Below are 11,594 nucleotides of genomic sequence, written 5' to 3' on the forward strand. Positions count from 1 at the left end.
GCCCATGCATCCCTCCCACTAGGAGAGAGCAATCTCGAGTAAAGCGGCCACCATCTCCTGTAGTTCTTTGTGTTCCACGGGCACCAATACCACCTCCACCTTCTCCTGTAAGCGACTCCAGGAAGCACAGGGGATTTCCTACTGTTAGATCTGGTAGCTCAAGTCCAAGGCATTGGGGTGTAAAGGGTTGGTATCCTGATGGAACTAATTTGGAAGAAGCATGCTTACATATTGATGGTGCTGAAGTTGTCTGGCCTAATTGGAGAAATAAAAGTAATTCTAATTGCTCGACAGTTCAACCTTTATCATTAATAGCAATGTCCCAGATAGCTCTCGATCAGGAGCATGTGAGTATGCAACCACAATCCAAATATTTGAGCTATGTACTGGGTCTGAAATTTCCTTAACGGTTAATTTCTTTTGCAGCCAGATGTTGCGTTTCCTCTCTATGTACTGGGTCTGAAATTTCCTTAACGGTTAATTTCTTTTGCAGCCAGATGTTGCGTTTCCTCTCTTTCCCCCAACAACAAGCTGTCCTGTAAAAAAGGAATCTCTTTCTTTGATGCATAGCTGCCTAAATGATGAGATCAACTCTTTCTGCAAGCATAAAAAAGGAATCTCTTTCTTTGATGCATAGCTGCCTAAATGATGAGATCAACTCTTTCTGCAAGCATGTAAGCGTTCTCATTGTTGCTAGTGTTTTGTATTTCCTAATTGGAATTTATGCAAATGAATGTTGTCACTGATCAACACTATTCATGGGATATGTGTCAAATGGGTATACAAGGTTGCTGCAGAAAACATGACTACTGATCAACACTATTCATGGGATATGTGTCAAATGGGTATACAAGGTTGCTGCAGAAAACATGACTAAGAAGCCTTACATCACATGGGCTGTTAAACGGGTCACGCGGTCCCTTCAAGTCTTATGGCCCAGGTCCAGGACAAACATTTTTGGTTCAAATGCAACAGGTTTATCCCTTCCCACGAGTGATGTGGACCTTGTGGTTTGTCTGCCTCCAGTGAGAAATCTGGTAAGTGCATCACTTCTGTTGCATCGATCACACCTCTTTTCTGCTTTTTTGCTTATATCAAGCCTTGGTAAGTGCATCACTTCTGTTGCATCGATCACACCTCTTTTCTGCTTTTTTGCTTATATCAAGCCTTGCCGTTGTTATCTTTTAGGAACCTATTAAGGAAGCTGGGATCCTAGAGGGGCGTAATGGTATTAAAGAAACCTGCCTTCAGGTATGCTTATTCATATCTCAAGGAATTGAATATGAGATTGCATCTCGTAACTGTTTATTCTTATCTCAAGGAAAGGATGAATTTGTATGGTTCAAAAAAAAAAAAAAAAATCAGTTTTTTATTATAGTATAAAGTAAATCCAATCTTAGTTATTCGTAAAAATTAGTAGCATCAGCATGATGGACATCGATTCCTCTTGTTGCGTTGGGGTTTCTAATACCCTATAGCCGTCCAATTTTTCCTTTGTTTATTTAGATAAGTTCAAGAGGTTTTTTGTTCTCTTCATGACGTGAGGTTTGATTGACCCCTAGTTTTGTGGCGGTTTCTTGTAATTTTGATTCTTCTTTATCGTATCTGTGAGGTTTGATTGACCCCTAGTTTTGTGGCGGTTTCTTGTAATTTTGATTCTTCTTTATCGTATCTGTTTCTTATCAGATGAACAGAAGGAAGTCAGTTGTCTTATTATCTAAAACATGTTAAAATACCATGATGAATAGATTCGACTAATGAAGTAAAGGATGATAAAGTGTTATGTTAATTTGTGCTCTCAAAATAAGTTCTGAAGGAATCTCTGCATTTCTTGAAATATATGCCAATGATGCCTAAAAATCAGAAAAGAACAATAAGAATGAAAGAAAAGAAACGGAGCTTCTTTCTTTTCATCTCTTATTTAGAGAATTCTTGACAGGGCAATAGTAAAGTGTATTCTTTCTTTTTGAACAAGAGAAATTTTGCGTTATAAATGAAAAGTTAGAAAAATGTTCAAGTAAACAAGTGAAAAGAAAACCAAACAAAAAGAAAAAAAAAGGGAAAAGAAAAGAAAAAAAGTACTATCCAAATAATACGTGAGCCAAAAAATAAAGAGTTAAAGAACAAAATATCTATGAAGAAACCAACCACCAACGAACCAAAACTACCAAGACTACTCCCACCAAGCTGCAAATCTACTGACCAGAAGAAAAAACAACCAGAAACCAAATTTGGAAAGTGAATTAATTCCTAGTGCACAACCTCAGAAAGAAAAAGAAAAGAACCCTATCAGGCTAGATTAGCTTAAAAAACTGAGATAATGAGCAACTCCTCGAATTCCATAAGACATAAGACATAAGATTTGGATAGAGAAAAAACGGAGGAACCCTTTCACGAACTTCTAACCAATTAAAGAAAGACTCCAGAGAGACAAGGCAAGTTAGATATGATTATAAATAGTATATATAGAAGTATTAAGTGCAATTCTTACAAATATAATTGGTTTAAAAGTTAAAGCAAAATCCTATTGTCTAATTCAAGGAAATATTCTGCGTTGAGACATGAGTGGTCAAGAAAATGTGATATTAAAGGAAGTTAAAATTAATCTCCATTTCCCATCCGCATATTTTTATTTATTTGTTAAGTACCAGTTATTCGCTTGACGTGATCTGCAATGCATTTGATATGCATTTAATCAAATGTGTGCAAATGGTGATAAAATGTGGCATGCATTGAAACAAAAAGAGATGCATTGAAACAAAAAGGCTCACAGAATATCACTCGACTCTACTGCCCAAGTATAAATAGATTGCGTTGGCAAATAATACCTGGGTTCTCTTGGGTCGATTCCACAGGGACTTTGACACTTTTGATTCATAAAGAGAAGATTGACAAGCAAAAATATATACTACAAAATAGCGGCCGATTTATAAAAAGTAGATTGGTTTGGTGATGGAACGGAAATGAAAATAAATTAAGTAATAAATGGATATTAACTCTGAATAACGGCACAATGCTTGGCTCTTTAGCTACCTATGCTGAACCTTTCCTATTTTTCTACCTCTATTTCTATTCTGCCACTTGGTAGCTCTTTAGCTACCTATGCTGAACCTTTCCTATTTTTCTACCTCTATTTCTATTCTGCCACTTGGTAATCCTAAGCAAGGAGTCCTACAAGTGCCTCCCCCTTCCAGTATTGCACTATGCTAAATAGGGTAGTTAGATTCCTTTGTGCTACCCTTGTTCATTAAACACTGCACCTTAAATGTGCTACTACTTTGTATCAGTTGACCAAACTGATATACCCTTGTTCATTAAACACTGCACCTTAAATGTGCTACTACTTTGTATCAGTTGACCAAACTGATAGAAGTAATTTCAACAGACACTTTCAAGTAGAAGAACACCAAGAATTTTTGGAGAAATTTTCAGCAAATACAAAATAAGAGTAGCTCAAAATAGGGGCCTTAAATCAAACCTTACAAAAACAGAGAAACTTTATATTAGTGGTAATCTTCCTCTCCAACACTACGAGGGTGGTTCTCACTCCTCCCTTACGTCCCCTCAGGCGAAGACTTGCTGCTCCGACTCCACAACAAGGTTACCAAGAAAACCCCTATTCTCTCAGACAATCCTTATGAGAATTCTCTCAAAAATCCACAACAAGGTTACCAAGAAAACCCCTATTCTCTCAGACAATCCTTATGAGAATTCTCTCAAAAACTCCTATTAAAAAAATAAGTTTCCCTCCTGCAAAGAAATGACTCCCTACATATAGGCAAAGCTTAGCATGGATCTCACGCGCATTTTCATCTCCACACTCAGTGAATATCACGTGGAAGAGGACAAAAAGTACCAGACGTAGGTTAACAACTCTGCAACAGTAACACACACTATGATACGATCCTTAGGAGCCTTTGCCCCTTGACAGAGTAGACGTGATCTCCTCTTTGTGTTTAGCGCAGTATGCCTTGCGACGAAGGAACTGTCCTCATATCGACGCATTTGTATGCTTTCCTAGCACAACATTCGCTGGCGTGCCTTTGATCTCGCACGACTTCCTCCCTTTTCCTTCTTTCTTTAATGCGTTTGACATCCCTTTTTTTGACGCATTACCATTGCGACTTCCTCCCTTTTCCTTCTTTCTTTAATGCGTTTGACATCCCTTTTTTTGACGCATTACCATTGCGTTGAGGGTTTCAGGCCAGTTCTTTGGATGATAACAATTTGGAAGAATCCTATGCAAATGCTTTTATTTCCTTATTTCAGTCGCATTCAAAATCAAAGAAGTTAAAGGAGTTACTTCCAAATCACATCTCAGAATCTCAATGTCTTTCTTCAACTTCTATTTCTTGAGTTAAAGGAGTTACTTCCAAATCACATCTCAGAATCTCAATGTCTTTCTTCAACTTCTATTTCTTGCAAGTTTTCATCTTTAATCGAGCTTTGTGGTTTACAAATGCATGAAATTGCTTCGTTAAATGCCTTAGGAAAATGCTAAGAAGATTCACAAGGAATGCCTTAGCGAACCGTTGCATCTTTTGATATTTCAACGAGGAAAATGCTAAGAAGATTCACAAGGAATGCCTTAGCGAACCGTTGCATCTTTTGATATTTCAACGTCCTTCATAATTGGGGTTTATTGGTTGTTAGAATATTTGGTGAAGATGTTCAACTTGAGTTTTAATTAAGGCTTTTTTCGCTTCCAGTCTTTTTTCAAGAAGTTATTTTAGGTGCCTTGATTATTGGGTTAATTAAGGCTTTTTTCGCTTCCAGTCTTTTTTCAAGAAGTTATTTTAGGTGCCTTGATTATTGGGAATTTCTGATTGTTTCTAAGGCAACATTTATTAAGGTTTTCTCGTTGTTTTCAAGGCAACATTATTATTGCTTTTGGTTCATGATAGTATTAATTTCGGTCCTTGGAACTAGCAGAATTTTCTATCGAATTTTTCTGCTTTTGGTTCATGATAGTATTAATTTCGGTCCTTGGAACTAGCAGAATTTTCTATCGAATTTTTCGTTGACTCTTCATTATCTTCATCTCCGTTGGAGTTAAGGAATAGTTTCTATTGTTGCCTTGCTTAAATAGTTATTGGTGGGAGCTCTATTAATGGAGATTATTTGGAAAATTACTCATTTATTAGGCCCTTAAATAGTTATTGGTGGGAGCTCTATTAATGGAGATTATTTGGAAAATTACTCATTTATTAGGCCCCTTGCATGAAGAGTTGCTAGTGGTTAAGAAACATTTAATGCATCGATGGCTGGGTTCTTTGGAGTTGATTCATTTAATTCTGTTATGTTGGATTGTGGTGGTTAAAGTCCTTTATTGGTGTTTCTTTGCATGGCTCTTCATCTTATTTATGATTTCTCAAATTCCTATGTTGTATTTGAGGAGCAAGTTGTCTTTTTTATGATTTTGATCGATATGGTTAGAATCAAATTCCTATGTTGTATTTGAGGAGCAAGTTGTCTTTTTTATGATTTTGATCGATATGGTTAGAAGATTCTACATTGACAATTTGTTTGGGAAGAAATCAAAGGATTTTCAACTACGAGAATCCTCTTTGGTCAGATCTGTTCGTTTCGGCCCGTTTGAAGGCCTCTTCTTTGTGTGCTTTCATCAATCTCTTTGCTGGCAGATCTGTTCGTTTCGGCCCGTTTGAAGGCCTCTTCTTTGTGTGCTTTCATCAATCTCTTTGCTGGACATTCTATCCAAGATTCATGTCTCATTTGACAGCTTTTATTTGTCCTTTGTAATCTTTTTATTTTCCTATTATTCAGTCCCTTGTAGAGTTATTAACTTTGGGGCATTGGTCTCTTTTCACTTAATCAATGAAATTTTTTGTTTTTTTGTTAGGGAAAAAAAAAAAAAACTGAATTTCCTTCTTATTACCTCTATTCCTAGAAAGTATTTTCACATTCTCAAATCTTTTTGTATGAAATTGACTTCAAGGAAAGGTTTTGAGTGATTGAATGCTTGAGGTGTCATCACTAGTTAACTCGAAAAGTTTGTATAGCTTTAGCGACAAGATGAGCTTTCAACCTTGAGGTGTCATCACTAGTTAACTCGAAAAGTTTGTATAGCTTTAGCGACAAGATGAGCTTTCAACCCCGGCTACAAATCCATCAAAATAGACATTGGCTTTAAATACTGTGTCGGAAGAGAGAAATTAAATCCCAAATACAGTTGTCATCTAAGGCAGACATCTCCTCTACCATTGAAATACATCTACCCGGATGAGACAAAGCTTCATGAGTAGTCTAAGGCAGACATCTCCTCTACCATTGAAATACATCTACCCGGATGAGACAAAGCTTCATGAGTAGTCTTAGGAACAAATACAGGATGTAGGGGTGCTATGAATGAACAGGTAAAAGAAGACCAATGGTTATATGAATCAAAATAGGAGATAGGATAAGTGCACTGACGTTTTCCGTTATAAAGAGCAATAGGATTTATATGAATCAAAATAGGAGATAGGATAAGTGCACTGACGTTTTCCGTTATAAAGAGCAATAGGATAATCATTGCTTGTTTCAGGATCCAAGGACGAAGAAGCCTCTAGTAGAGAGCATGTAACTGAAGGGGGAGGCCGAAGCGAACAAACCTGAGTGATAGGTGGGTGAGAAAAACATGTACAACTGGAAGTGAATCATTAGAGGAACGCAAAAGGAGAGTATTGTAGATAAGAAAATGATCTTCCTCTTTATCCTCCCCATGACTCTTCAACACTGAAATAAACAGATGACCCAAGTGGCAACGTTCTCAAAAGAAAAAGACACTTATGACTCTTCAACACTGAAATAAACAGATGACCCAAGTGGCAACGTTCTCAAAAGAAAAAGACACTTAAGAGCATGTAATGACAATGAATATTTTTGGTTCAAAGACGTAGAAGACCTCAAGATTCACTCCTTTTTCCAATATTCTGTCATAAGATCCTAAATAAACTAAATAGCCAGGAAAGAACAAAACACAACAATGTAGATTGAGTTGAGTCATAAGATCCTAAATAAACTAAATAGCCAGGAAAGAACAAAACACAACAATGTAGATTGAGTTGAGTTTACCAACAAAAATCAAGTTAAATGAGAATGGTTGGTAAAATTTAAAACAGAGGACAAATGAAAGTGAGCTGGTAAGATTGACACTGACACTGTCTGATCGGAGAGATAGTTTCATTTGCTATAGTAACAATAGGTGAAGATTTAAATGGAAATTTATTTGAGAATAAATTAAATTACTTGTCATGTGATCGGAAGTGCCTATTTCAAAGAGGAGGCAAGGAAAAGTTTAGATATGTTACTTGTATCGGTGATGACAATAGTAGGAGAAGATGATGATGTCATAATTTTGTAGACTCAGTCAAAATTGTACCATATTTGTTAGGGTTGTTAAATATACGGGCAACATGTGCAGATTGAAACTTTTTGCCCTTATTCAACAATTGTAACATTCACGTTTTATATGTCCTAACTTTTAACAATTGTGATAAACAATATCCCTTGAATTTAATTTTTGAGTGTTAGGATTTCCTCTAGACTCATTTTTTTGTCCAACCAAAACACTATCAGACTTAGATGACAAGATTGCTCGAGACTTCTTTGTACTAAGTATTCGAATATAAGAGTGTGCCAATGATGAGATGTCTGAGCTACAATAGACTTGACTTTTGACTGTATTATATTTAGAGGCAAGACCAAATAAAAAAACCATAATAAACAATGGCTCACGTTAGGTAGTCTGAACTTTTACAATATTACTATCTAGCTGCCGAACATTAATTTGGGATATGATCTCTTGCACTCCATAAAATAACTCATTAGAGATTCTCACCTTGATCAGGTCAAAACAGAGTGTTAACATGCACCAAACAATCTAATAATGTTTCCCTTTTTGGTGTGAAGAGATTTCAAGCATTTTTAGTTAACATGCACCAAACAATCTAATAATGTTTCCCTTTTTGGTGTGAAGAGATTTCAAGCATTTTTATAGCTCTTTGTCAGACTCAATGATTAATTAGTCTAACTATCTTGCTCTCAATTAAATTATTTCTCTGTAGAATAATCCTAAGACACAAAACTCCAATAATAAACAAACGATTCCTAAACTCCAAACCTTAAGTTTACAAAAACCTACTTAACCTAAAGCCCTGATACCATGTAAACACTAAAGGTTGAGAGAATCAAAATACTCTATTCTATTTACCACCTAAAGCCCTGATACCATGTAAACACTAAAGGTTGAGAGAATCAAAATACTCTATTCTATTTACCAAAGATGCTAATATACATTTGTACAAGGATAAAGATAACAAAACTAATTTATTTACAACAATGTAATTATACTAATGTAATAACCATAACACAATGTATAAAGATGCATTTGGATTGATTTACAACAATGTAATTATACTAATGTAATAACCATAACACAATGTATAAAGATGCATTTGGATTGTTGCAGAAGCTGCTCAACTGTAGCTTTACGACAAAGAAGTGCATTCTCAGTGTCACATGGGTCACATTTATATTATTCTCTTTCTCTCTTTAATACAATTCGCTTGGCTGTTGTGTGTAGAAGTTTGGTCACATTTATATTATTCTCTTTCTCTCTTTAATACAATTCGCTTGGCTGTTGTGTGTAGAAGTTTAATATACATTTTGGTTTCTTCCAGCATGCAGCCAGATATCTTTCCAATCAGGAATGGGTAAAAAGTGATTCCTTAAAGACGGTGGAAAATACTGCTGTAACAGCCTTCTATATCTAAACTATTTAATTAATTCTGTGTTGTTAATAATAATTATTCAGTACATTTACTCATCAGTTTATTTTTTGCGTCAGATACCTATTATCATGCTTGTTGTTGAAGTTCCCCACGATCTCATTGCTTCATCCACTTCAAATATGCAATCATCCAAGGAGGAGTCCTCTGCCGTATCTGGGGAACAAGATGTCAACCTTCTTAATGATATGGCTAGTTTAGAAGATTCTGCGCTGCAAAAATGTTTGGTTGTGAAATATGATTCCTCATCTAGCACCAAGTCAGTTCGTATTGACATCAGTTTCAAGACTCCATCACATACGGGACTCCAAACTTCTGGGCTGGTAATCCATATTTGGAACATAGCATACTTCAGTTTCTGAATTTTATCATAATTGTTTGTGATTTTCTGAACATTCCAATTATGATTTTCTGAAGATTTAATTTAAAGTCATTTTTCTTATAAAAAAGGAAGAAGAAGAAGAAACAGAGAACTTGATATTCATACTGCTATTTAATGGAATTGAAAGTTTGTTTGTGGTCTGAATTTCTTAAAGACAGAGGACGCAGCTTAACCTAGTATAATAATTATTAAGCCTTTATAAGTATTATCTCTAGTGGAATCTGCCGGTTATTATCCTTAACTAAAACAATCTTTGACTGGGAGTTAAACTAACAAATTTTTACTAGAATCAATAAACGATCTTTTCCCATCGGTTCTTTCATATGGGATTTTGTTTAATTATATCATTATGAGATGATCTCGTTTGTTAAATGCTTTTTGTTTTTGCTTTTGTTTTTATTTACTTTTATAATTTTTAAATATAGACTTGTGCTTTGAACCTTTATTAGCTTGGATGACGAGTATTTGGTATGGATGCTTTTGTCTTCCATCCCTCTTCTTTCTATGTGATTTCTAATTTCTTAGTTTTCCCTTGCTTTGCAACAATTTTTCTTCTCTCAATTTAGTTCTTATATAATGAGCAGAAAAAAGGATAATGTTATGTTGTTGGAACATTGAGCATTTTTCTTTTTCAACCAAGAATAAACTTTATGTTTATAATTAAAAAAGTGACAAGTTGTGAATTAATGTTCAAAGAACAAACTGTTGCATACAAGGATCGACTCCTGAATGGCTCTAGAGTTTCAGAAAAATACATGAAATTTTGCCAACTCAAGCATATCCCACTCTTTCCTTTCCCTTTTGAAATTTCTGTTATTATTATTTTTTTTTTGGTAGCATTTTCCCGATGTATCTTAGCTTTTCTCTCAAGTGGGCGATGACCATAGAAGTCCAGAAGTTTGTACGTAGAGAATACGGAGCCCTATGCTAAAAGTACAATAATAGAAGAGAACACAAAGGAGTTGAAGCCAACGTGGAGAATTTCACTTGAACTCATATCTGAAATGCTTGTGCACGCAAACAAAGCAGTTCCCCTACTTTGGTTGCCTTTTTCCTTCCTAAATTTCCTTGAGAGAGTTATTTTTCAAGCTCCCTCAACGAATGATTTTCCATAAAACAATGATTGTAGCGAGAAGAAGATGCCCGATGTGTGTAGGTTCTAACTTCATATTTTCCTTCCCTTAAAGGTAATTTACCATACTTGATTTTGAGGTCGTGACGGCAGATTATTCTCAAGGGAAATCTCCTGGTATTTAGAATGGAAGGCCATTCCAATCCTAATTCTGTATACTTGGAAACAGATTATTTTCCATCTTGAGGTGGGGACTTCTTGTAGTACCCAATCCTTCACAGAGGAAATCCTTAATCCACAAATACCAAAGGCAGCTCTTGCCAGAGGATATGTAGTGAGAACTGTGCAGGAGGGATGAAATTTCCTGATATTTAGTATTCATGCCCTCTTTTAGCAAAATCCAAAAGAGAACTTGATTATTTTTGGTTAACAGACCTTCCAGAAAAGCTTTGAAGTGAGATCTTTGTGGATTTACTTTGGATCTTGCTAGAAAAGGAGGCAGTGTTATCAGATCTTTGTGGATTTACTTGTGTCGTTTCTCAGAAATAAATATTCTCTGTTTAATCTGTTTTTCCCAATTTTCTCAGTAAAGTTTCACAAGAGTGCTGTTTGTGTACAAATATTTTCTTGTAATTTGTCTTTGATTCTGTACAATGTCAATTGCAGGTTAAGAAGCTGACTGAACAATTTCCAGCCACTATACCTTTGGCGTTGGTATTAAAAATGTTTTTGGCAGATCGTAGTCTTGATCAGTCCTATTCTGGCGGCTTAAGTTCTTACTGTTTGGTGAGTTGTCCCAACCTCCTTTTGTAGCTTAATGTAATCAAAAGAAAGGAAATGATTACAAGAAAATAAGGGAGAAATGTCTCTTGTTATTACTAGGATATATTTAAGAACGAAAAAGAAGGTGCAGCTTACAGCTGAGGTAAAGAAAACCCTCACCCGGCTAATACTACTTGAAGGATATATACTCCAACACGAGGCTATATACTGTACCATCTTGAAGGATCCTTTGAAAAGTTTGTATCTTGTTTAAATAAGAAAGAAATACAAAAAATCTCTTCAACTTTTGTTTCTTATAAAAATAAAACGGCTTAAACTGTGCCTTTCCAAAGCACTTTATCTTTCAGCCACCAACCCAGAAGAGCTTCAGTGAGCCAAAAAGGATCATCCTTTGGTAAATGGCAATGCAAAAGCACATAATCAAGAGTTTCTTTTTGAAGGAAAACAGCAAGCGCAAGGGAAAATAAACCAACCGGGATTTTTCTGTTGGATGGTGCGAATATTGAAACTTTTCTAGGCAATGAACCTCAGTTTTTTTCTTTTTTTTTTTTTTTTTTTTTTTTAATAA

General features: G+C 35.5%; 1 protein-coding gene across 1 annotated transcript in view; it reads left to right on the forward strand.

Annotated features, from left to right (window-relative positions):
• LOC111472892 overlaps positions 1-11,594 on the forward strand; it is a 31,376-nt gene that overhangs the window by 9,559 nt on the left and 10,223 nt on the right. Inside the window, exons 8-12 of the mRNA XM_023118490.1 lie at positions 853-1,037; positions 1,189-1,251; positions 8,682-8,753; positions 8,849-9,112; positions 10,910-11,029. Coding sequence (XP_022974258.1) covers positions 853-1,037; positions 1,189-1,251; positions 8,682-8,753; positions 8,849-9,112; positions 10,910-11,029 — 704 coding nt within the window. The remainder of the gene's footprint in view (positions 1-852; positions 1,038-1,188; positions 1,252-8,681; positions 8,754-8,848; positions 9,113-10,909; positions 11,030-11,594) is intronic.

The sequence above is a fragment of the Cucurbita maxima genome, unplaced genomic scaffold (genome assembly GCF_002738345.1).
Source record: "Cucurbita maxima cultivar Rimu unplaced genomic scaffold, Cmax_1.0 Cma_Scf00091, whole genome shotgun sequence".
In the NCBI taxonomy this organism is placed as follows: domain Eukaryota; kingdom Viridiplantae; phylum Streptophyta; class Magnoliopsida; order Cucurbitales; family Cucurbitaceae; genus Cucurbita; species Cucurbita maxima.